General features: G+C 42.2%; 1 protein-coding gene across 1 annotated transcript in view; it reads right to left on the bottom strand.

Annotated features, from left to right (window-relative positions):
* Window positions 1-216: 216 nt before the first annotated feature.
* The window catches only part of SNRNP27 (small nuclear ribonucleoprotein U4/U6.U5 subunit 27), a 44156-nt gene continuing 22885 nt past the window's right edge, over window positions 217-21487 (bottom strand). The window contains exon 6 of the mRNA XM_077469432.1: window positions 217-1408. Within this exon, the coding sequence (XP_077325558.1) occupies window positions 1354-1408 (55 nt within the window). The 3' untranslated portion in view covers window positions 217-1353. The remainder of the gene's footprint in view (window positions 1409-21487) is intronic.

The following is a 21487-nucleotide window of genomic DNA, read 5'->3' as shown; positions in this document are numbered from 1 at the left end:
GGAAAAGTAGCTTTTTCCTCCGTCACACTTTTTTGGATCGGCACGGGTCGGATGTCAGTGGACATGTCACCGCTGACATCCGACACTCCATAGAGGTCTGGAGCATCTGTTCAGGTACACTTAAGAAACTGACAGGTGGACCTGAACGGATCGTCTGTGTGACAGAGGCCTTACTCTTTAATCGAATAAGCTGAAGTTAGAAACTGAACAGCTGCACCAGATTTTGCACCAGTTTATTTAATAAATCAACTCCAGTGTTCATTAAATTTTTTAAAAATTTAATTTTATTGAAAACATTTTACTGTACAATACCAAAAAAAAATTAAACGATTCACTTTAAAACAGGATATGCTCCCAGCTGACAAAGAAGTGCAAATCTAAGCATGCCTGGTATGGTACAATGCCACTTGCTCATTGTCAGCAGAAGGGCCTCACTTACCAAACACATCTCTATTTTTCTACTTTTGAATGGAGTGGACAGGTTTTATCTGGTTGCTGTCCTTTGTCTTCCCGGATAGAGATTCCACCCCATCCTGTCTAGCAGTGACAGCTGTTTCTCTGCCAAGGCCGAAGTTCTCTACCATCATAGATTTTCTATATATTCCTATAGAGCATCTACCATAAGGTGTGAAGCTACAAGAAAGCAGTCTCTCGGGCAAACAGCACCCGACATTTCTAGGACAAAAGTGGAGGCAGATTTTCTTGACAGGGTTAAAAACAACAAAAAAATAAAAAAGCTATCTGGTGCAGGTTTAAACCCTTCACCACCCAACTCAATCAAAATAAAGAGTTTTGATCCGATTCTAATTTAAAGCAATGCTTATATTTTTTTACTAAGAAAAACAATGGCAAGTAGCAGAACCATCTGACATATGGAAGTGAACACATGAATAAAAGTACTACAGTGATCATCTATTGTGGGTCCACACACTGTCATAACATTGCAGTGAACAATACAATGATGTCACACTGCCCAGAACTAGTGATCAGATGCGTACTGTGTTGTATTAAAGGTATCTTGTACTGAAAATATATGAGAGCCAACACCGCAGACCCCCCCCCCCCCCGCCTTTAAAAACAAACACACACAAATGCCCTGGCTGTCATGTTGATCCAACACTTTTAGTAATTTTGGATTCACCCGACCTGGAACAATATGCAGATTAGGATTCGCTCAGTTGTCCCTAAATTCATGTTAGTTTTATGTCAGGGACACAAAGTACTTAAACCAGACAGATTTTTCATGTGTAGACAGCAACGGCTCTCCATTTCAAAACAGGTTTCCTTTCACTTGCACTGTAAAGACTCCAGAGAACACATACAGTACGACATCCAACTTGTAGCTGCCAAGATTTAGGCGATGAAATCTAGAGGTCTGTTGAATCCTCCTTTTCTGTTCATATATTGCCTGCAATAAAAGAAACAGAGGAAGAACATTAGCTTACAGTTACCAAACAAGGCTGCCTGATATTTGCTGACCATCCTATGGCTACCTGTTCAGTTCTCACAGCAAATAAATCTGTTTACACTGACCTTGTTCATTTTTCTCTATACAAGTAAATAAGATGAACTTAAAGTTGAACTCCAGGCAAAAAGGCAAATGCACGTATGAGAGTTTTACCCACCAAAGAATTTGTATTTGTCCATCGAGTCCTGAAACAGCTTTGTCACATGGCACAGAAGGAATCTGATCTATCTCAGTTACAGTTTCACTTTCAGGTCCCCTCCCCCTCGCTCTGAATGGGCAGTAAATGGGCATTAGTACCCTTTGCAGCTCATTGCTCTGTCACTCTACGCTCTTCACGTATTAGCTCCCGTGTTGTTTCCCATCCCCCAATCTGAGCTGTACAGGAGAGAGAGGGGGAGACTCAATGATGAGAACAGTATTGCAATAATTTGGGCTTTCAAGTCAAACCAGGACTTTGAATTTTATAGGTATTAAAAGGGTTGCTAGCAGGGCGGCACATTACATGCAGTAGAAAACGGCATGTGACCCATTACTGATAGGCGGAGCACCAAAGGTCATGTGCCAGACCAGAGAATTAATAAAAGTGTGTCCCTTAACCACTTCAGCCCCAGACCAATTGTCAGCCTAAGGACCAGAGGTCTTTTTACAATTTCGCACTGCACTGCTTTAACTGGTAATTGCGCGGTCATGCAATGTTGTATCCAAACGAAATTTGTGTCCTTTTCTTCCCACAAATAGAGCTTTCTTTTGATAGTATTTGATTGCCTCTGCGATTTTTATTTTTTTTGCGATATAAATGGAAGAAGACAGAAAATTGAGAAAAAAAAAAAAAGCCATTTTCTACTTTTTGTTATAAGAAAAATCGAATAAACTAAATTTTAGTCATACATTTAGGCCAAAATTTATTCAGCCACATGTCTTTAGTAAAAAAAATGTCAATAAGCGTATATTTATTGGTTTGCGCAAAAGTTATAGCGTCTACAAACTAGAGTACATTTTCTGGAATTTACACAGCTTTTAATTTATGACTGCCTATCTCATTTCTTGAGGTGCTAAAATGGCAGGGCAATACAAACCCCCCCCCCCCCCAAAATGACCCCATTTTGGAAAGTAGACACCCCAAGGAAATTGCTGAGGGGCATGTTGAGCCCATTGAATATTTTTTTTTGTCCCAAGTGATTGAATAATGACACAAAAAGAAAAGTTTACAAAAAGTTGTCACTAAATGATATATTGCTCACACATGCCATAGTTATATTTGGAATTGCACCCCAAAATATATTCTGCTGCTTCTCCTGAGTACTTTTTGGGAGTATACCCGCATACGGCACCCCAAAAACCAATCACTGCCTTCATGTTTTCTAACGGTGCAAATTTTTGATTTCACTCCCCACTACCTATCACAGTTTCGAAGGCCATAAAATGCCAAAATAGCACAAACCCCCCCCAAATGACCCCATTTTGGAAATTAGACACCCCAAGCTATTTACTGAGAGGCATGTTGAGTCCATGAAATATTTTACCTTTTTGCCACAAGTTGCAAGAATATTACAATTTTTTTTTGCACAAAGTTGTCACTAAATGATATATTGCTCACACATGCTATGGGCATAAGTGAAATTACACCCCAAAATTAATTCTGCTGCTTCTCCCGAGTACGGGGATACCACATGTGAGGGACTTTTTGGAAGCCTAGCCACGTACGGGACCCCTAAAACCAAGCACTGCCTTCCGGATTTAAATATAAAACGCTACCAAAAAATAAAAAAACGTTAGCGATCAGGCCTGACTCCGTGAACGCTGCAGTTATGTGTTTAGTGTTTTGCAAGTGACAGTGATCAAGCGATACTGCACTTGGGTGGGCTGGGCGGAGGGGCAAAACGCAGGTGCCAGCAGGTATCTGGGCTGATCCCGCTAACAATGCGTTTTTTTGGAACCCTAAACTGCTGGGGACGCTAGTATAGATCTGATCAGACAAGATATTGATCTGTTCAGATTCTATACCACTACGGGAGGTTTATGCTTTGTGCGTGGGTGTTAGCGGTACTGGCACTAACCTAGCGTTGCCTGGGGCGACGCAGACCCTGACCCTAAAACCTAATTGATATCACCCGCCGGGTGATCAGGGGGTTAAACCTTTATTGGGTAATAAATGTTGGGTGCCCTGATGCTATAAAAAGCAAACTAACTAACCAGAGTCACCCGTAACACTTAACCGGTGATCACTGGTGAAAGGGTTAACTAGGGGCAATCAGGGGGTTAAAATCTTTATTAGGTAGTATATGGGGGTCCCTGGCGCTATATAAAAACCTGACGGGGAACCTAAATAAATAACTGGCTAACCTGCGTCACCAGTGGCACTTATACAGTGATCGCTGGTGAAAGGGTTAACTAGGGGCAATCAGGGAGTTAAAACCATTATTGGGTAGTATATCGGGGTACCTAGCGCTATAAAAACCTGGCGGTGAACCTAAAAAAATATCTAGCTACTTAGCGGCTTCAGTGACACTAATGCAGCGATCAGAAAAACGATCGCTTAGTGACACTGGCAAAAGGGGGTGAAAGGGTTAACTCTAGGGGCAATCAGGGGGTTAAACCTTTATTGGGGGGGTAGTGGGCTACCCTGGACCTAACACTAACTGCCCTGACAGTTTTTACTGTCACAACTGACACTAAATGCAGTGATCAGAAAATAAATGATCACTGCAATCAGTGACACTGTGACTGGGGGGGGTTGTGTGCCTATGTGTACCTACATGTCAGTGTAGTGTTGGTGCACACTTACTTTCTCTCTTCTCCTCGCAGTCCGGTCAAAAAGACCGCCCGAGGAGAATGACATCACTTCCTCCCTGCCTGTGTTTACTATACACAGCGGGGGAAGCTTCTCATTCGCCAGGCGCGATCGAGAGGGGAAGACCAGAAAGCAACGGAAATCCCCTCATCCCGGATCGCTCCTGCAGCGAAACGGACTGCCGCATCCAGCGGGAGGGGGTCTGATCGGAGCCCCCACCTGCTGGAAGGCGAGCACGTACATGTACGTGCTTGTGCCCGTCGGTGCCATTGCATTGACGTACATTGCCATGCGGCGGTCCTTAAGTGGTTAAAAACTCTTATAAGTGTGAACTTCCCTTCCTAGGGGTAGATTTCCTCATGCTTCCTGACATCTCCCTTCATTTTTAAATTAGGAGTCGAATGTAAGTTGGATGTTTGTAACTCAAGGACTGCTTGTACCCAATTTGTGGCGAAATATAAAAGATTATGTTGTCCAGCTTCATTTGTAGAGTAGAGTAGACAGCGGCACGCAGGCACACTGAGCATGCTGCTGCTAACGGTGATATGCCGTTAGTGGCAGCTCCCGCACGCGCATGTGCGGGAGTGACATCATTGACGCTCCGGCCAATCAGCGCCAGAGCCACGATACCCAGAAAGAAGATGGATGCTCCGTGGAAGAGGGGACAGCGGTGACATCGCTGGCTCCTGTGTCAGGTAAGTGACACATAATGGGCTACTATAGTAGCCCAATATGCTTTACCTTTGCAGGAAAACATAGGAAGTAAACCCATCTGTACGTTGGCCCTTTAAGACGCTGTAGGAGGCGCACGCAGCATGTGCCCGGCGGGCACGAAGACCACCTGGCACCCGCGATTGCTTGTGACAGAGCAAGAACCTGTGCATAAACACAAATCACGGTTCTCTCAGGGGAGAGGAGAGAGATCGTGTGCTCATACTAAGTATTAGCAGGTCTGCATTTGAACCACCTACGTTTCTCCCTCCACTCTTAATACTACCAAAACCCAAAACGGGCAACTAGAAATCCAGTTGTGGCATCTACCATAGTGGTTTCCTTTAACCACTTAACAACCGCCCCTTAGCCGAATGACGGCTACAGGGCGGTTTCTTAACTCTGGGAGGCCGTCATATGACGTCCTCCCAGAATTCCGCTCTTGCGCGCCTCTTGGGGCGAGCACTCGAGAGCATCGCGGTAAACGGACGCTCATCGCGGCTGTTTACTGAGTGATCGCTCCATCGAGCGGTACAGCGGAGGGGGAAGAGATCGTGTCAGCAGCGCTGTGGGCTGCATCTGCAGTGCCCACATCACTGCTCACTGAATTTAACCCCTCAATACCATTATTGACCCCATATCTCACTGTAAATAGGACCCGTCATGCCATATTCCTATTACAAGGGATGTTAACATTCCTTGTAATAGGAATAAAAGTGATCAAAAAAAATTTATTTTTGGGGGAAAAAAAAAAAGTCAAAACTAAAATAAAAGTAAAATGAATAAAAATTTTTTTTTTTTAAAGCGCCCCTGTCCCCATGTGCTCGCATGCAGAAGCGAACACATACGCAAGTCCCGCCCACATATGAAAACTGTGTTCAAACCACACGTGAGGTATCGCTGCGAACGTTAGAGCGAGAGCAATAATTCTAGCTCTAGACCTCCTCTGTAACTCAAAACATGTAACCAGTAAAAAAAAAAAAGTCGCCTATGGGGATTTTTAAGTAGTGAAGTTTGGCGCCATTCCACGAGCATGTGCAATTTTGAAGAGTGACACGTTCGGTATCTATTTACTCGGCGTAACTTCATCTTTCACATTATGCAAAAATTGGGCTAACTTTTTTTTTTTTTTTTTAAACACAAAACTGTTTTCCCCCCAAAAAAAACGCGTTCAAAAAATTTCTGCACAAATACCGTGCGAGATAAAAAGTTGCCACGACCACCATTGTATTCTCCAGGGTGTTCGCTTAAAAAAAAAAAAAAAAAAAAAAAATGTTGTGGGGTTCTATGTAATTTTCTAGCAAATAAATGATGATTTTTACATATAGGAGAGAAATGTCAGAATTGTACATTTGTGCATGTTGGGCCTCTGTATGTGGCCACGCTGTGTAAAAGTCTCACACATGTGGTATTGCCGTACTCGGGAGTAATAGCAGAATGTGTTTTGGGGTGTAATTTGTGGTATGCATATGCTGCGTGTGAGAAAAACTGATATGACAATTTTGTGGAAAAAAAAAAAAATATATTGATTTTGCAAAGAATTGTGGGAAAAAAATGACAACTTCAAAAAACTCATCATGCCTCTTACTAAATACCTTGGAATGTCTTCTTTCCAAAAAGGGGTCATTGGGGGGGGCATTTGTACTTTTATGGCATGTTAGGGTCTCAAGAATTGAAATAGGCCATCAGTACTTCAGGTGTGATCAATTTTCAGATATTGGCACCATAGCTTGTGGACTCTATAACTTTCACAAAGACCAAATAATATCCACCAATTTGTACTTATTTTTACCAAAGATATGTAGTGGTATAAATTTTGGCCACAATTTATGAAGAAAAATTACTAATCTGCTAAATTTTATACCACAAACGAATTTTTTTTTTTTTTTTTTTTAAACAGAATTTTCTGTCTTTTTTTCTTTTATAGCACAAAAAAATAAAAAACTCAGCGGTGATTAAATACCACCAAAAGAAAGCTCTATTTGTGTGAAAAAAGGACAAAAAAATTCATATGGGTACAGTGTTGCATGACTGAGTAATTGTCATTCAAAATGTGAGAGCACTGAAAGCTGAAAATTGGTCTGGTTATTAAGGGTGTTTAAGTGCCCAGTGGTCAAGTGGTTAAAGGCTAAAGCTCACCTTTAAGCTTGTATCTAGGGTATAGCATGTACCGTGATATGTTGGCAAGTACCTGCCTCCCAACCCCCAAGAACTAACATTCTTCTACGTGACAGCATGCAGTTCTTCTGCCCCGCAGCCACTGTCACTTCCGCCTGCATAGCCATGTCATTCATTGACCGAGAACTGTGAATGTATAAACTACTAGTCCTGCCTTCGACTGCAGCAGGCAAAAGTGTAGTTATCAATGGAACACAAGTACGGTAATCAACACACTTGTAGTCCATTGGCGCTTCCTGCAGGTTTCCAAACCGAAAGGGAGCCGGAGGAAGTGTTTGCAAGAGTCTGACACTGCACCATCCACCGATTGCAGGTGCAATTCTTTGCAGATTGCTTTGGGGGAATATAAATCAAATGACTTTAATTTTTTATTTTTGTTTTATGAAAAATAAAAAGGTAAAATTAGCCTTTAAAATATAGTGTTAACATTTCAGAAAATAAATAACTAAATAAATAATGCACGTATACGGAGGATTCCAAGTCCAACTATTTTAATGTGCCTCTATGCAATGATTAACACATGTGGGTGGAATGACTGGCATGTAAACATGAATTTCTTTAAAGACTGGGTAGTTGTAAATGTGCCCTAAATGTCAGCAATGGATTCAATTACACTTTGAAAAACCAAAAAACAAACAGTAATTGTAAAAATGACGGCATATTGGATTTCCCTGTTTCTTCATATGTGTGCGTGCTACAGTTGCCTGGAAACCATTGTGAACACTGCCTCCATCTAATCAATGTACACCCCCTACAGACAAATGCTGCCATGTGCTTCATCAAAGGAGAGGGGTCTCAGAACGACTGATAGATCTAATCTAGCCATCTATAAGCATTGATTGTTTAAATGGGGATAGATGGATAGTTTAGAGACATACATACAAATTACATATTATTATCCTACTAAAAACGCACCAATGACCTACTAACTGCTAAAACCAAACGCCCATGACTCCATACTCATACTTTTAGCCCGCTCTGCTGCCTTTGACACAGTAGACCACCTGCTCCTCCTCAGCAAATTACCCTCCCTTGGCCTCCACGATTCTGCTTTACCCTGGTTTTCCTCCTATCTCAGCGCACTTTCAGTGTCACAACTCCATCTCTTCCGCTCCCCTTCCTCTTTCTGTTGGGGTACCCCAAGGTTCTGTCCTTGGGCCCACTCCTATTCTTGCTCTATAACTCTTCCCTGGGCCAGTTGATAACCTCCCACCTTTTCAATAACCACCTCTATGCCGACGACACCCAGATCTATCTCTCCACTCCTCAACTCACCCCCTTAATCTCCTCACAGATCTCCAACTTATTGAATGACATCAGTATGGATGTCACACCACTTCCTCAAACTCAATCTTTCTAAAACTGAGCTTGTTATATTTCCTCCTTCACGATCACCCAACCCCCCCCCCCCCCCCCCCCGGTGACTTCACCATTAATATCAACACAACCATTGGTCCCTCCACACATGCGAGGGTCCTGGGTGTAATCCTAGACTCTGACCTCTCCTTCAGCCCCCATAGCCAATTGCTGCCTAAATCCTGTAGTCTTCACCTCCGCAACATCTACAGAATTCGACCCTTCCTGACTAATAACACCACAAAGCAACTCGTTCACTCCTCGATTATTTCCTGCCTTGACTACAGAAACTCTCTCCTTAATGGCATACCCTTAAGCAGGCTATCTCCCTTTCAGTCTATTATGAATGCTGCTGCTAGTCTAATACACCTCACTAACCGATCCGTGACTGCTGCTCCTCTCTGCCAATCCCTTCACTGGCTTCCCCTACCCCACCATGTAAAATTCAAAATGCTAAACCATAACATACAAAGCCATCCACAACATCACCAACCTCATCTGCAGATAACGCCCAAATCATTCCCTCCGCTCCTCCCAGGACCTCCTTTCTAGCTCCCTTGTTACCTCCTCTCATGCTCGCCTTAAAGACTTCTCCAGAGCCTCTCCCATCCTCTGGAACTCCCTGCCCCAGTCTGTCCAATCAGCCCTTACCCTGTCCACCTTTAGGAGTTCCCTGAAAACTCATTTATTCAGAGAAGCCTATCCCACACCCACCCAACTGTCCCTGAGCTACCCCCATCAAATCATTCTCTGCAGCCATTACCTTTTGTAGTACCACCACCCCCTCCCTTAAGAATGCAAGCTCTACGAGCAGGGCCCTCCTGTACCTTTTGTATTGCGCGTGCCCCCCCCTATACATTGTATAGCGCTGCGTAAACTGTAGGCGCGAGATAGAGATTAAAGATATATCTCTCTCTCTACATATACACACACACACACACACACACACACACACACACACACATATATATAAAAATATAACATATATATATATATATATATATATATATATATATATATATATATATAGTTATATATATATATATATATATATAGTTATATAGTTATATATATATCTATAGTTATATATATATCTATATATAGTTATATATATATCTATATATAGTTATATATATATCTATATATAGTTATATATATATCTATATATAGTTATATATATATCTATATATAGTTATATATATATCTATATATAGTTATATATATATCTATATATAGTTATATATATATCTATATATAGTTATATATATATCTATATATAGTTATATATATCTATATATAGTTATATATATCTATATATAGTTATATATATCTATATATAGTTATATATATCTATATATAGTTATATATATCTATATCTATATCTATATATACACACACACACACACACACACACATACACACACATAATGGAGCCTTGAAAAGGCATAGAACAACATTCCATTTATTATGGTGTGGAGAGTAATGGCCTGTACACACGATCCGAAAATTGGACAAAAGATCGTCCATGTTTTGTTGCATATCAAAAAAACTTGTACAACACAACACAATAAAATAAAAAAAACCACCACACATACACACCCCACATGAAAACTATGTAACATAGAGCATTTGTATTTTTGGATGTCAACTCTACTGATTAAAGTGAAAATCGTATGATCTGGTATCATACGAGAAAAATTTTCATGCTCCGATCGGATAATATTGGATGAACTGTCATGATCGGCCCTCGAAAGCCCTTGAAAGCTCAGTACCAGTGATCAGATTATCGTACGATCGCATTGAATGTGGTATTTTTCACCCAATTTATGGATTGTGTGTATGGGCCATTAGCATTCTGCGTAGAAGTACAATAGCATAATGTGTGAACATTAAAGGTTGAGGGGTGAGGAAAAAGAGAAAGAAAGAATAAAAAAGGAAAGTAAAAACATTTTTAAAAAGGGGCAGAGGAGTAGGCCCAGAATGGCCTAAAGAGGAGGAGAGATGAGAAAGAACTTGAGCAACTCCCTAGGACCAGATTGTGAAGATACTATATTTGGTACAGTCGCAGAATTACATCTTTTAGGGCATCAGAGGTGGAGACGTTGAGCCAAAATGTACCATAACATTTTAGCTAGGGATGCAACGAAATTTTGGCTGCTGAAACATATCGGCCAAAAATCATGTTTTCGGCACATTGCATGCGCAGTAGTGGTGGGCGCACCGACGGGTGACGTCACTCGCTGTGTGGACAGAGTGCATGTTCCTTGTGGTTAAGACAATGGACTAGTGAGCACGTTCCCTGCGGTTGAGGTGCTTGAGTTGGGAGCACTTTCCCTGCGGACATTCCTCGTGGTTGAGGCGCAGTTGGGAGTCGGGAGAATACAAGGCTGCATTGGAGAGAGTGCATCGTCCCTCCTGGATGGCTACCATTACTACTATTTGCAGGTGAGCATTGCCACTTTTCTCTTGCTTAACCACTTTCAGACCGGACCATTTTGCTGGTCAATGACCAGAGGTCTTTTTACAATTTGGCACTGCGCTGCTTTAACTGGTAATTGCGCGGTCATGCAATGTTGTACCCAAACAAAATTTGCATCCTTTTTTTCCCCACAAATAGAGCTTTCTTTTAAAGGTATTTGACTGACTCTGCGATTTTAATTTTTTGCGATATAAACATAAAAAGACCGCAAATTTTGAAAAAAAATATTATATTTTCTACTTTGTTATTAGAAAAATCCAATAAACTCAATTTTAGTCATACATTTAGGCCAAAATGTATTCAGCCACATGTCTTTGGTAAAAAAAAAAAAAAAAAAAAGTCAATAACTGTATATTTATTGGTTTGCGCAAAAGTTGTCACATCTACAAACTAAGGTACATTTTCTGGAATTTACACAGCTTTTAGTTTATGACTGCCCATCTCATTTCTTGAGGTGCTAAAATGGCAGGGCAGTACAAAACCCCCACAAATGACCCCATTTTGGAAAGTAGACACCCTAAGGAAATTGATAAGAGGCATGTTGAGCCCATTGAATATTTTATTTTTTTGTCTCAAGCGATTGAATAATGACAAAAAAAAAAAAATTGTTTTTTTTATTTTACACAAAGTTGTCACTAAATGATATATTGCTCACACATGCCATGGTTATATGTGGAATTGTACCCCAAAATACATTCTGCTGCTTCTCCTGAGTACGGGGATACCACATGTGGTTGACTTTTTGGAAGCCTAGCCGCGTACGGGGCCCCGAAAACCAAGCACCGCCTTCAGGATTTCTAAGGGCATACATTTGTAATTTCACTCCTCACTACCTATCACAGTTTTGAAGGCCATAAAATGCCAAGATGGCACAAAACACCCACAAATGACCCCATTTTAGAAAGTAGACACCCCAAACTATTTGCTGAGAGGCATGTTGAGTCCATGGAATATTTTATATTTTGTCACAAGTTGCGGGAAAATTACAAACTTTTTTTTTTTTCCACAAAGTTGTCACTAAATGATATATTGCTCACACATGCCATGAGCATATGTGAAATGACACCCCAAAATAAATTCTGCTGCTTCTCCTGAGTACGGGGATACCACATGTGTGGGATTTTTTGGGAGCCTAGCCGCATACGGGGCCCCGAAAGCCAAGCACTGCCTTCAGGATTTCTAAGGGTGTAAATTTTTGATTTCACTCCTCACTACCTATCGCAGTTTTGAAGGCCATAAAATGCCAAGATGGCACAAACCCCCACAAATGACCCCATTTTGGAAAGTAGACACCCCTAAATTTAGGGGTACACTAGTGAGACTCACAGGTAAAAAAGCACCTAGGCTGTCAGCGACTGTATCAAAACGCTACAAAAAAAAAAAAAAAAAAAAAAAACTGTTAGCGATCGCAGGGATCAGGCCTGACTCTGCGAACGCTGCAGTTATGTGTGTTGTGTTTTGTAAGTGACAGTGATCGATCGATACTGCACTTGGGTGGGCTGGGCTGGGCTTGGCGGAGGGGATAAACGCAGGTGCTAGCAGGTATCTGGGCTGATCCCGCTAACAATGCGTTTTGGGAAACCTAAACTGCTGGCGACTCTAATATAGATCTGATCAGATACTATATTACTAAGGGAGGTGTATGCTTTGCGCGTGGGTGTTAGCGGTACTGGCACTAACCTGACGCTGCCTGGGGCGACGCAGACCTCATCTGACCCTCAAACTTATATCACCCGCCGGGTGATCAGGGGGTTAAACCTTTATTAGGTAATAAATGGCAGGTGCCCTGAAACTATAAAAAAATAACTAACCAACCAGCGTCACCTGTAACAGTTATATGGTGATCACTGGTGAAAGGGTTAACTAGGGGGCAATCAGGGGGCTTTATGCGGTAGTATATGGGGGTCGCTGGCGCTATAAAAAGCTGCGGCGAACCTAAATACCTACCTGCCTAACTAGCGTCACCTGTGACACTAATACAGCGATCAGAAAAACGATCGCTTATTAGGCTGGGTTCACACTGGAGCGATGCGGGAACGCCACGAATCCGCGGCGGCTTCCCGCATTGCATGCCTCCCAGCGGCAGTTCACACTGCCCTATGCGAACTGCTGGGAGTGTCAGTGAAATGTTAAATGACACCCCCAGATCAGTTCGCATATCGCAGTGCGATCTGCAAACTCGGACAGGAATCGGATCGCATGGTGTGAACACCCATGCGATCCGATTCTGCTGCGGACCAAAAAAAGGGTCCCGTGCGAGTTTGCGGCGGGTGTGATGCGAATTCAGCCATACTATCTGTATGGCTGAACTCGCATCGTGCAGAGATCGGATGTGATTTGCACTGCAGTGCGGTGCGAATCACATCCGTTCTCATAAACCGCTGCAATGTGAACCCAGCCTTAGTGACACTGGCGACGGGGGGGGGGGGGGGGGGGGGTGATCACGGGGTTAAACCTTTATTGGGGGGGGGGGTTAGGGGGGTACCCTAGAACTAAAGGGGGCTAACCCTAACTGCCCTAACAGTTATTACAGTCACAAATGACACCAATGCAATAATAAAAAAATAAAGAAAAAAAATGCAATTGGTGTCACTGTGACTGGGGGTGAAGGGGGGGTGAGTGTGCCTGGCATGTTCTACTGTGTAGTGTAGTGTAGGTGCAACTCACCGATCCTCTCTCCTCGGTGCCGGAACGAAAAATACCGACACCGAGGAGAGATTACATCATTTCCTCTGCCTGTGTTTACATTACAGGAGAGGAAGTGATGTCATGCTGCACTTCCATTCGTCAGGAGCGATCGCGAGGGGGTGGCCATGAATGAATGGCCGCCCCCTCATCCCGGATCGCTCCTGCACGGTATCCCGATCGGGCCCCCCACCCACAGGAAGGCAGGGACGTACAGGTACGCCCATATGCCTGCCCGTGCCATTCTGTCGACGTACATCGTCGTGCGGCGGTCGGCAACTGGTTAAACTGACATTCCAACTAGTAATATAAAAAAAATAGAACTTTTATAACAGCTTACCTGTAAAATCCTTTACTTGGTGTGCATCATGGGACACAGAGCCTTAAGTAATTACTTAATGTGTTATAGGCCAACTTCAGGTGTTGATATTGGTATACACACTCAAGGAAGTTCACTCCCTATATAACCCATCCTCCTTCCAGGAGCACATCAGTTTTTGTAGCAAAGCAATATACTTAAATCCCAAAAAAGAGGGGACCTCTGTGTCCCACGATCTACTCCAAGAAAAGTATTTTACATGCAAGCCGTTATAAAAATCCTATTTTCTTTATCGTATATCATGGGACACAGAGCCTTAATTACTTAATAGGATGTCCCATAGCAATACTACTTGAGGGGGAAGGAGACACAACCTGGAGGGTACCCCCAGACTTGAGGATCTATACTGCTGTCTGCAGCACACTGCGCCCGAATACCAACTTACATCCAGCTGATAAAAATTTTGTGAATGTATGCACTGAAGTTGCGGCCTTACAGATCTGAGCCATGGAGGCCTGATGACTCACTGCCCAAGAAGCACTAACTGCCCTAGTAGAGTGTGCCTTAACTTGAAAAGGGGGAATGATACCCCTTCAATCATAATTATCACTTGCTGAATCCACTTGGAGACAGTGGATTTCAACACTGCTTGTCCTTTCTTAGGACCCTCTGGCAGAATAAATAAAACATCCATCTTACGAATCTGAGCAGTTGCCTTTAAAGAGATTTTCATTGCTCTCACTACATCAAGACAATGTTGTGATTTTTCTTCTCTGGAACATGGTTTTGGAAAAAACTATGGCAGGACAATATCTTGGTTTAGGTGAAAACCTGAAATGCCCTTTGGCAAAAAGTATGGATGAGGGCGCAACACCACACTGTCCTTACGAAAAATCAAATATGGTGCTTTACAAGAAAGAGCAGCCAATTCTGAAACCCTCCTTGCTGAGGATATAGCAACCAAAAATACAAAACGTTCTTGTCAGAAGGACTAAGGGAATATGTTGTATCAGTTCAAATGGCTGTTTTTTTGTAACACAGACAAAACGAAGTTCAAGTCCCAAGGGTTTAAGGGAGGTTTGACAGGTAGATTAAGCCACATTACCCCTTGTATAAAACTCTGAATTAAAGAATGAGAAGCAAGTGGTCTTTGAAATAAGACTGATAAAGCTGAGACGTGGCCTTTAATAGTGCTCAAGGCCAAATTTATTCCTACCCCTAATTGTAGAAAGGCAAGAATTCTGCCTATGATATATCTCCAAGGGTGCCAACCCTTGGATTCACACCAGGAAACATAAGCCCTCCAGACCCTATAATATATAGTTCTGGAAGCTGGCTTCCTTGCATTAATCAGGGTAGAGATAACTGAACCGGAAAGCCCACGTTTCTTCAGAATATGGGTATCAATAGCCAAGCCGTTTAAATTTAGAGACCACAAGGAAGGATGGAATATCGGTCCCTGTGAGAGCAGATCTGGCCATAGTGGGAGGGACCATGGGCCCTCCACTGCCATCTTTACGATTTCTGCATACCATGACCTTCTGGGCCATGCTGATGCCACCAGAACTACCAACTTTCTTTCTAGTTTGATCCTGCAAAGAGGTCAAGGCAGCAACTGAATTGGGGGAATGCATAGATCAGTGAGAACTGATCCCATGGGGTCACCAATACATCCGTTCTGCATGCGAATGGATCCATTGTTCTGGCTACAAAGTTGACTAACTTCATGGACGCTAAAAGATCTATGTCCAGAGTCCCCCATCTTTGGCAAACAGCCCGAAATATGTCAGGGTGAACAGACCATTCCCCTTAGAATAACTGCTGGTGACTCAAGTAGTCCGCCTGCCAATTCCCTACTCCTGGAATGAAGACTGCCGATAGGCACGGAACATTCCCTTCTGCCCAAGTTAAAATCTGGTTCACCTCTCTCTCTGTGCTGAGAGACTTTTGGTGCCCTCTTGGTGATTGGTATAGGCCACAGCTGTGGCATTGTCAGATTGAATCCTGACAGGACAATCCCGTAACCTAAAAAAGTCCAGGACTTTAGAGCCAGATGCACTGCCAGAATCTCTAGGATATTGATGGGCAAGAAGGTTCTTGATCACTATCCCTGGACAGTTGTCTTTTCTAGTATTGCTCCCCAGCCTGAAAGACTGGTATCCGTCGTTACCACTTTCCAGATGACTGATCTGAAGGATTTTCCTTTCAGCAGATTCTGGGTTAGTAACCACCAAGTGAGGCTTTGGGACACTCTTGGGGGCAGCTGCATTGGCAAGTCTAAAGCTTAAATTGTTTTGTTCCAAGCAGACAGGATACTGCTTTGCAACAGTCTTGAATGAAACTGAGCATAGGGAACCACTTCCAATGAAGCCACCATGGTTCTTAGCAACCTCATGCAAAAGGCAAATGGAGGGATTGCCATTTGACCTGACCATCCACACCAACCCTCTTATGGAGTTGATCTATGCCTGAGGCAGCCCTTTCCTGGGCTGTGTCTATGATCAGACCCAAGTACTCCAGCCTCTTTAGTGCTATTAAGGAAGATTTCTCTAGGTTGAGAATATAACTTTCCAGATAATTGGTTGTAGTGCATACGCCTTGCTCCAAACAAGCCACCGACTGATCTATTAGCAATGTATATAGTCTATGTACGCTCCAACTGTTATACCCTTAACCTGGCTAGAGGTGGGGCCAGCACCTTGGTGAACACCCGGGGTGCTGTGGCTAGCCCAAAGGGCAGGGCTACAAACTGGAAATGCTGCTGTTCTAACTTGAACTGCAGAAACTTTTTATGAATGGGAAATCTATGGACATGCAGATATGCATTTGTGATGTCGATTGATGCCAGAAGTTCTCCTCCTAGAAGGATAGAAACGACTGACCTGATTGTCTCAATGCGAAAGGAACAGATCTTCAGGAACAGATTTAGATTTCTTAGCTCTAGAATGGGTCTGACGTCTCCATTTGTTTTTGGTACCATGTAAAGATCTGAATAAAACCCCAGACCTTGCTCTTTTGTATGATCACCCCAGTAGCACAATCAGTCTAGTGCCTGAAACAGAGATCGTAATTTTCTCTCTTTGGGAACGCTTGACCTCAGGAAGCGAGACGGTAGAAAGTCTCCAGCTTGTACCCCAGCGTTATCATGGAGATGACCCATCTGTCCTGAATTTCCTCTTTCCGGACTTCTGAAAACTGTGGGTCTTCCCCCCCCACCTTAGTGAGGGGGGTTGCCTCTTCATGATGAGGCTTTAGGATTCTTCTTTGCAGGTTTCCGACCCCAGGACTTCTTTTGAGCCTGGGTCTGACCCCGAGGTTTCCCTGTAGAGTCTGATGGTGGAGGCCATAGCCACTGCCTAGAGGCAGAAGCCCCTGGCGCAGGGGAAAGAGCCTGTTTAAATGAATGGCATTTATACTCTTGACTGACAAAAAATGAAAAGGAGTACTTTTCACACTAGAAATTGTTTGGATATATTTGTCCAAGTCTTCTCCAAATAGTCACTCCCCATGAAAATGGAACCCAGTTAGGAGGTTTTTACATGGTGCTTCAGCTGACCGATTTTTAAACAACAGGATTCGAAGCATATGTACAAGCCCAAGCATAAGGAGGGACGCCTGGTGAATAGAATCTTTAATGGCATCTATGGCAAAGCATAATGCTTTTGATAGTTCAGCCAAATCCTGAGCTTGTTGTGCAGGAAGCTCTCTAAGGGCCTGTTTAAATTGGTCCTTTAGGGATTGACAGACACCTATTTCAGCAACTGCAGGCTGAGTAACGGCACCTGCCATGTAAAAGGAAGATTTTAACAGGGATTCCAACTTTTTATCTGTTGGATCCTTAGGCATCTGTGCATTGTCTATAGGACAGGTTAGGCCTTTATTCATATTGGAAATCGCAGAGTCAACTGCTGGTATTTTCCATCTTTTGGAGAATTTCTCTTCCAGGGGATAGAGAATTGAAAATCTCTTATGAGGTAGAAAATGCTTATTCAGTTGTATGTAGTATTTAGTTAGTTAGTTACTATTAAATTAGCAGGCCATGTAATGCATGTTTGAGCTGCTATTAGAAAGCTAGCATTTCAGTATGTTATGCTACACTGGCAAGAGCATGAATTTTTAAAACAGGACAGTATGCAATATACTACTGAATATCTCAAACAAATAGCATGCAATCAAATCAATCAATATATTCTTTGGTACAAGTCAGATGTACTGCAGTGCAGACATGACTACCTTGCATTGCAAGAGGGCTGCAATGTAAAAAAAAATAAAAGGGGGGGGGGTTATTGGTTAGGTTTAGTTTATTTTATAGCTGCCTGGGGTTTAGTTTTTAAATTGATTTTAGTTATTTTTTTTCCCCTCCGATTTCACTCCCACTACTACAGATCATTCTATGCTATTCTTCTGTGCTACCAGCAAAGGTGGACCATGTCTGCAGTGTGGAAATATTTTAAAGTTTCTGATAAAGACCCAAAATTTGCAATCTGCGGTCTTTGCTCAGGGGGTACAGTGCCAAGGCATTTTTCAACAACAGATTTGATACCCTATCTGAAAAAGCATCATCCAGTTCAGCATACAGAATACAAGAAAGCATTCTCTGCTTGCTTATTCCAGATTACAAGCTGTGCAGACAGTTTGGAATGCCACTGAAATGACTGCAGCAAGATGTAGCCATGTTTTCAAACAAAAGCGCGTTTTAGCCGCAGGCGCCGTTCAGGTTCGGAGATTTTCCGAAGCTTCGTCTGCTCCGTACTGCGTATGCGCAGTACGGAGCGGACACATATGGATGGCCGGACTCTATTAGGCAGAACACCGGCAACACTGAGCGCACATCAGTGGATGTTAGTTGAAAGTCAGTTAGTCTCTTCTATACCCATTTGAACAATTAACAAAAGAAAAAAGCTCAGCTAATGCTTCCATTGCTCAAGTTATTCCCTCGATTGCTGCACTGAAGTGTCTGCTAGGAAAAGAGGTAGAAACAGACCATGGCATAAAAAAAAAAAAAAAAAACCTGTACTGTAACAGTTTGATTTAAAGAGCATTATTTTAATGTGGAAAAAAAAGCAGTGTGCACAGGAAGCAATACAGGCACAAATGGAGGTGATGGAAGCATCTAGTGAAGGAGTTTGGAGGTGTAGCACAGAGTGAAGTATACCAGAGAAACACAGTCGGATACAAGTGAAGAGGAACGCACTACCTAGATATCGGATATGGTTGAAGAAATTTTACATAAATGCACCCGGTCCATAGCAGTGCCACAACAACTGCAGCTACCCAACAGCTGGAGATTTTGTTGAATAGCCCATCGCCAGAAGCGCCAATCCCCTTGAGTACTGGCACATCAACAAACATTTTCCTTTGCTTGCACAGGTTGCATGCAGATATTTATCTGCCCCAGGCACCAGTACAGAGAACGAGAGACTATTCAGTCTAGTATCTCACATTCTTTATGAGAAGAGGAACCGTCTCTGCTGTGAGAAAGCTGAACAAATTCTTTTCTTAAAGCGAAATCTGCCACTTTTACAGAAATAGATTAGAAATCAGTAGCACAGCCCAATTCATTTGCTATGTTCCAATTGTCTAGTTGTGCCATTGGTTGTTTATTGTAGTTCTTCTACAGTTCTTTTGCACTTCATTTTAAAAAAAAAAAAGAGAACTCCAGCTTTTGAGCTACATAGTTTGTTGTTGGGCCAAACTATGTCTCTCCCTAAGTTGTGAGCTCGCTGCATGTGCGAAACTGCAAGCATCTGTGGCTGGCTACATAAAGTATACCGCACTTTTTTTCGGGTATGGGCGGAGACTTCCAGGAACACAGACTAGTCTACAGCAGCGGTGCTCAGTCAATCACAAGAAATTGCTTGCTGCGATTGGCTGAGCACCACTGCTGTAGACCAGACTGTAGACTAGTCTATGATCCGGGAAGTCTCTGCTCATACCCAGAACACAGTGCGGTATACATTATATGTAACCCACAGCTACATACAGTTTTAATCGCACATGCAGTGCGCTGACAGTTTAGGGAGAGAACTTGGGGAAATTACTTCTCATTTAAGTTGAAATTTGTTTTTGTTTTATTATATATAAAATATATACATATCTCATATGTTGTATTTACAGAAAAACTGACACAGAATAACGTCCTTCTGCCATAATGCTGTTATGGTTAGTTGTTCTTTAAATTGTATAAGTTTGTTTTGCACAGTAACTTTGCCATTAAAGGGATATGACACGGAAAAAGGAAAAACACAGAGGTTGATTGATTTACTAAAACTGTAGAGTGCAAAATCTGGTGCATCTCTACGCAGAAGGTTAGATTAACCAATCGGCTTCCAGTTTTTTTTGTCAAAGCTTTGAACAAGCTGAAGAACTTCGAAGCTCATTGGCCAATATACGCAGCTTTTTTTAATCTCTCCAATTTTAGTAAATCAACTCCACAATCTCCGATGCTTGGAAGTGGGCCACAGACTATTGCCTATTTTTTTCCCTGTTGGCTTCACTGTACATGCCTTGCCTTGATGCCCTCTTTTATGACTAGGGAAGTCAGGGGATACACTGCATGGAATAAAAGACAGAGGGCGCACCGGCCTAGTGCATTATCCAATGCCTCTTTGTTAATATGGTAAGTAATATGCAAACCAACAGGTGTACTCTATCAACCTTGTCATCAAATTAAGCTTCCAGTCCACAATACATCACATCACCTATAGAACAACTGGAAAACCCAACAGGCCAATGTGTTTTGAGGACTTGCCTCTTCTCAGAGCTCTGGCTCCAAAGAGGCAAGTCCTTGAAACGTGTTTGCCTGTTGAGTTTTCCAGTTGTCCCACTCCCATTATGTGATGTGAATGCTGATGTATCGTGGACTGTAAGCTGATGTTTTACAGTGACAACAAGCTCTGATACAACCGACCTGACGGCTTAGTAGTATATCATCTAGTATGATGTGTATAATAGCCCCTGCACCTTCTGTCTTGTTTTATGATTCTTCAATTTTTCAACAATAAACGTTTCAAATAACACACGTCTACTTAAAACAGAGGCTTTGGCATTTTATATTATGCCTTTTTTTGTTATTATTGTGCAGCATATGTACTGTTACTGTAAGTTACTTTCTTTATTTTTGTATTTTATTTTCTGTGTCCAATTTATGTAGGTTACTTTATTAAGTACTTATTTTACATTACTGGATAGTATGTTTAATTAAATTCATAAATTAAAAAGTCGAATATGAATAACTAATATAAAACACAAATTTATATCAAATTATTTTTTTTTTAAATAAAAACAGTCGGTATCGGTTTTCAGCCTAGTGTATCCTTTTTCGGTACCAAAATTTCCATTCGATGCACCCCTAATTTTAGATTTCTCAAATGTATCATTATCTAGCGCTAGCATTTCCTCCATACGCATAATATAAGCTACTGTGGAGGCCCACAAGGATAAGGAATGAGAGATAACTTATTCCATTGTTTTGGAAAATGGCCGTCAGGCTGCTGAGAG

The sequence above is a fragment of the Lithobates pipiens genome, unplaced genomic scaffold (assembly GCF_037356315.1).
Source record: "Lithobates pipiens isolate NorthernLeopardFrog02 unplaced genomic scaffold, aLitPip1_a1.2 Scaffold_8, whole genome shotgun sequence".
NCBI classification, from domain to species: Eukaryota; Metazoa; Chordata; class Amphibia; order Anura; family Ranidae; genus Lithobates; species Lithobates pipiens.
This window is presented reverse-complemented; position numbering and strand designations above follow the sequence as displayed.